The sequence below is a fragment of the Octodon degus genome, unplaced genomic scaffold (genome assembly GCF_000260255.1).
Source record: "Octodon degus isolate 3935 unplaced genomic scaffold, OctDeg1.0 scaffold00098, whole genome shotgun sequence".
NCBI classification, from domain to species: Eukaryota; Metazoa; Chordata; class Mammalia; order Rodentia; family Octodontidae; genus Octodon; species Octodon degus.
In genome coordinates, this window is record NW_004524674.1 from 8,924,083 (window position 1) to 8,929,291 (window position 5,209).

General features: G+C 49.6%; 1 protein-coding gene across 1 annotated transcript; it reads right to left on the minus strand.

Moving 5' to 3' along the window:
* Positions 1-3,794: 3,794 nt before the first annotated feature.
* LOC105743107 (60S ribosomal protein L12-like) lies at positions 3,795-4,358 on the minus strand. The gene has a single exon (XM_012516295.1). It carries the CDS (start codon positions 4,281-4,283, stop codon positions 3,795-3,797), a length of 489 nt encoding a protein of 162 aa, XP_012371749.1. The 5' UTR covers positions 4,284-4,358.
* Positions 4,359-5,209: the final 851 nt, after the last annotated feature.

Consider the following 5,209-nt stretch of genomic DNA (forward strand, 5'->3'; position numbering starts at 1 on the left):
GGCCAATCCCTTCTCTTTTTTCCCATGAGGTCCATTCCTAAATGTTGATCCCACATGCCAGGCCTTCTGCTGGACCTTGGGGATGTCACAGGCCATAAAATAGACTTTGACCTCGCCCTTGTTGGGGAGAGAGACAAACAACAGTCCATAAAAATAAATACAAACTAGAGGCGGAAGTAGAGAAGGTTGACGGAGACAGGATGGGAGTGTGGGGAGTGGGGGAGTCTATCAGTGGTAGGATTCAGAGAGGACATCACGGCAGGTGACTATAAATTCTAGCCAAAGACTGAGGAGCTAGTCCTGTGGAGGGCCAGAGGATGGGCATTCTGAGTAGAAGGAAAGCAGCATTTGCAAAGGTCCAGAGGTAAGAAAGGCTCAGTGCTTAGGAAGTCGTGTGGCGATAATTGCTCACGTTTCTCATCAAGGGTCCGCCTGGCTCATGAGCTGGAAGCTCCTTGCAGAGATGCCGAGAGAAAGGACAGTAAAATGCAGGAGCTCGGGGCTTTCCCCCAGCCCTTAGCCCCTGCAGTCAGCTGCTGCCTGCTCTTCCTACTTCTTAGCTACAGCAGGGGCACCGCCCCAGCCCAGGGCCATGGGCAGGACAGGGCCAGCTGAGCTGGAGGGAGCTGAAGGAGGCGCCTGTGTGCGTCTTGGCTCCTCCTGCCCTTTTGGGAACCAGTGCCAGCTGCAGCTGGCCTAGATGGCTTGGACGGGAGCTCCTGACCCCCTGCCCACGTCTCAACAGCCAAAGGCCAGACCCGCCTGGAAGCCCTGGGCCTGCCAGCCTGCCCACACCCCTCTCCCCCGCCAGCCTTTAAGTACCAGGCTGGAAATAACCAGTCCCCCACCCCTGGGGGACTCACCCACCACAGGGGTTGGGTGGCTGGACAGGGAGGCGCAGGGCTGTCCCAAAGACCTCTTAGACTCCTCTGGCCGGGGTTCCCTATCCCCAGGCCACTTAGGAGGAGGTGGCTGAAATCCCTGATTTGCCACAGATGCCCAAGGGTCCTTCCAAAGCTGCCTGAACATCTCAAGCCTCCTTTTTCTTATCTATGAAAGAGAGCTGAAGCCGTGGTGGCGCGGTGGCGCACTCCTGTGAGCCTGGCTCTCCGGATGGCAGAAGCAGCAGGACCGCGCGTTTACGCCTACCCTGGGAAGCAGAGCAAGACCCTACCTCAAAGCTAAAAATTTTAAGAGGCCTGAAAGTATAATTCAGTGTAAGGCCTTGGGTTGCATCCCCCATGCTTAAAAGAAAGGAGTTGATTACCATTCTGAGTGAAAATTAAATGGCATAAAAGACGTATGAACTCTTCCGACTGAGGCGTGCCCGAAGGGGCGCGGAAGAATATTTGGTTGGGGCGGGCAGTTTGTGTTGCATTCGAGGTCACGAAAAGACCGAATTCTAGCGTCCAGTCCCACTTCAGCTCTTGGACAGATGACAGTGTTTCTGAGCGTCTTTGTTGCTCCCACGCTGGAGTCTGGATGTCCCCTACCTTCCCGGAAGGACAGCACCCGAGCTCCAGGATGTGGACACGCGCTGAGCGCCGCTCCGCTGTTGCTCGTGGCCCTGTAGGCAGCTGTAGAGGTCGGTTTTCTCCCCTTCTTCAGCTTCAAAGAATTCATCCCAGAGGCTCAAGAGAACACAAGGGTAAACTCAGGGAAGCAGACAAAGGTCAGAGGAGACGAACTCTGGGCCTCAACTGCGACCCTGGAGTCAGGTTTTGATTAGGACCCTGGTTCTGCATTGTCCTGATCCTGGGACTTGGGCGAGTCACCCCGCTTCTGCAAGCTTCACTGTCCCCACCCACCAGGAAGGGAGAGTGTCAGTGCCACAGGAAGCCGTTGCTATAGTTACATAACATCGATGGAGCTAGCTTGCACAGCTCAGACCCAGCCCCATCGTCATGTGACTGCTGACCTGTGCTGCCCTGGAAATAACAGCGAATAGTGCGTCAGCGTGGCCCTGCTGGTAGCAGAAATTAGAGCGGTAGTATAAATACCAGGTGTGACCGCAATATACGGTGCATCTTTGAATTTTAAAATTTTTATTAAAAGACACATTGCCATTAACCACCCTCAACATATTTCCCTTGCTCCAAAAGCATTTATGCCCCCGTTCTTGCCACTTTCTGTAGCAGTTCTGGAAGTGTCCTTCGGGAGTGTCTTCAGTTGTGCTGTCCTGTCTGCCTTGCTGTCCTGAATTGGCTCACAGCATTTACTTTTTCATGATTATCTTTACTTCGAGGAAGAACCAGGAGGTCCGAGATACCAGCTCTGGTGAGTAAAGTGGATGAGGAAGCCTCCATTACATAATGTTTTTATCTGACAAAAATTTCTGGGAACATTTTGGATCGATTCAGGACATCGAGCAGCCGTAACAGCACAACTGAAGACACTCACGAGGGGACCAGCAGGACTGCTTCAGAGAGCAGCGGGAAGGACAAGTGTGCGCCAAGGGAAGGGGGTTACTGTGGAGGGGATCAATATCAATGTGTCCTTTATTAAAATAAATGCTTTTTTAAAATTAAATATCCACTGTATTTTTTCTTTGTTTTTCATTTTATTTATTTAATTTATTTATTTATTTTTTAATTTTTAGAAAAGAGTCTACAGGGTGTTCAGGGTCTCACAACTAGGTCAGACTCGTAGTGATTCACCTGTTTATAGCCTCTCAAGAGCAGGGATTACAGGCGCATGCCACCACGCCCAGTCTCAATTGCCATCTCAGTGTGCCCCCGGGGGTGGAGACGGCACAGCAGGCCTGGAGATTGAATCCCCAGCCCCTGCACCTGCTTGCAGGCACTTTAATCCATAGAGCTACTTGGCCCACCCTTTGTTTTTCATTTTAAAAAGAAGAAAAGGGCTGGAGAGATGGCTCAGTGGTCTAAAGCACCTACTTGAATCAAGCTTGGCGAAGCACAGGGACCACGGTTCGATCCCCAGCACCACATGCCAGCCAGCCCCGCCCCCTGGTGGGCTGAGCTGGCCACACACACACACAATAAATAAATGTAATAAAAATAAATAAATATAAAAAAAATAATAAAAAAAAATAAAAAGAAGAAAAAACAGAATTTCAAAACAAGATAAGAGGAGAATAACAATAATGAATAGGGCACATATTGTTATCTTTAGAATAGTACTCAGGGTACAAGATATAGGCATGAGATAGTGTCCAAACAGTATTAGCACAAGTCTTTCTTTGCAGTGAGCTAAGAGAAACTTGCTATATAACTATCTTAGCTATCCTGTTTATGCATTTTCTTTTCACTTCCTTCCTTTCCCCTCAATTTCTCTTTGCTTTTTCACAGTTTCTTCCCAGTTTACAGTATCTGTTATACGCTTTGGCTACTGCGGCTCAGCTTCTCAAGCTAGTGAGACTATGCTATGTTTACACGTGTGAGTCTGACTTACTTGACTTGTGAATATGGTCTCAACATGCATTCATTTACCTAGAAAAGCCTCAAGCTTATCCTTCTTTATAGCCGAATAGTACTCCATTATATAAAAGCACCACATCTTTTTTTCCATTCCTCAGTTGATGGGCATTTAGGGTGTGTGTATTAGTCAGGATTTTATTTTACTTTTTGACTGTAAAAAGCTATGTTCATTACAGTTTTTCCCCCCAAATTTATCCCATACAGAGCAGAATGTCACAATGAGTTTGTCGCACAGGGTAGCTTACAGGACCTGTCACCATGGCCCCACTAACCAACCCACCAAGAATGAGGTCCCTTAAGAAAAGACTGCTGGTTGTCAGATCATCTCTTTATTGACATATTTTCTTATGCTCCTTAGCTAGCAGGGCACTCAACAACACCATTGTTAATGTCATCTATGATGTCATGAGGGAACATATTGCAGCCCACTGACTGGGCGGTCCCCAGGATCTCCTTAATGGTTCCGGAAAGTTCTCTGGCTAAAGACCGGTGCTGCATCTGTTGGGCAGTGTTGACAATCTCATCAAAAGTGCTATTTCCACTGTGTTTAATGTTTTTCTGCTGCTTTCTGTCTCTTGGCGGCTTCTTGAGGGCTTTGATGATTAGGGCAGAGGCAGAAGGCAGCACCTCAGTCTGAGCCTGTCTGTTCTGAATGGTCAGTTTCACCGTAATCCGCAGGCCTCTCCAGTCACCAGTTGCCTTGGCAGTGTCATCCCCCACTTTTTTTGGAGACAGACCCAAGGGGCCGATCTTGGGGGCCAGGGCAGACGTGGCACCAACTTCACCACCGGTGCACCTCAGGTACACGACTTTGATCTCATTGGGGTCGAATTTGGGCAGCATGCTGGAGGTGGCTGGTGTCAGATGAACCCGGATTTGGGACGACTGAAGAAAGTTTCACTTTAGCCTCCTCCTAGCCGAAAGCCAAAAGCTAGTCAGGGTTTTAGCAGAGAAACAGACATAGTTCAGAGAGCAGATATAACACAAGATGTAGCCATCACAGAGTTGGAGAAGCAAGCGTGCAGAGAGCGTCTGCACACCTGAGACTGAAGGATTCAGTTCCAAGGTCTGAAGCTCACTGCAGTAATTCTGTGCAAGTCTCTATAAGTCAGCCACTGGGTCTGCAACGGAAGACTGAAGAATCTGCGACAGAAAGCCTAAAGATCCAAGCCGGAGGCCGAAGAGTCTGCGCTGGTAGCCAAGAGATGAAGTCCAAGCTGACTGCGAAGACTGAAGTTTCTCCGAGGAAGTGGAATACAGGCTCGTCCCTCAACCCCTGCACACCCCTTTTTTGTGCTGAGTTACTCTGGGGTGGACCCCTACAGCCCAGGGTGTGATGCCCCAGGTGATCCAGCCAAGTTGACACAACGTATCCACCACTACAGGTCATTTCCAAGATTTAGCTGTGACAAATTGTGCTGCTGTAAACATGGGTGTGATGTTTTCAGTTCTTCTGGGAAGACACTCAGGGCACTGAATTATTGTGATCACCCCTCCTGTTAGTAGTGGCAGTGAGGAGTACAAGTGTTAGTAATAGTAGTGGTAGCCGAGGCCCTGCTAGCAGCTGTGGAAATGCTGGAGTGGGTAATAAGGGCACTAATAGGAACGGCAGTCTTGGCAGTAGTAACGGAAGTGCTGAGGTGGTGGTGGTGGTGGTGGTGGGGACTCAGAGCAGTAGCGGGTAGGCACTGGCACCATCATGGCAGCGGCTGGAACAAAGCAGAGCCAAAGGGGCCCGGTGCCAGGGTAGGGAGGCGTGGCGGGGAGCT

Coding starts and splice junctions, on each gene's coding strand:
- LOC105743107 (XM_012516295.1), bottom strand. CDS start 4,283: ATGCTGCCCAAATTCGACCCCAATGAGATCAAAGTCGTGTACCTGAGG.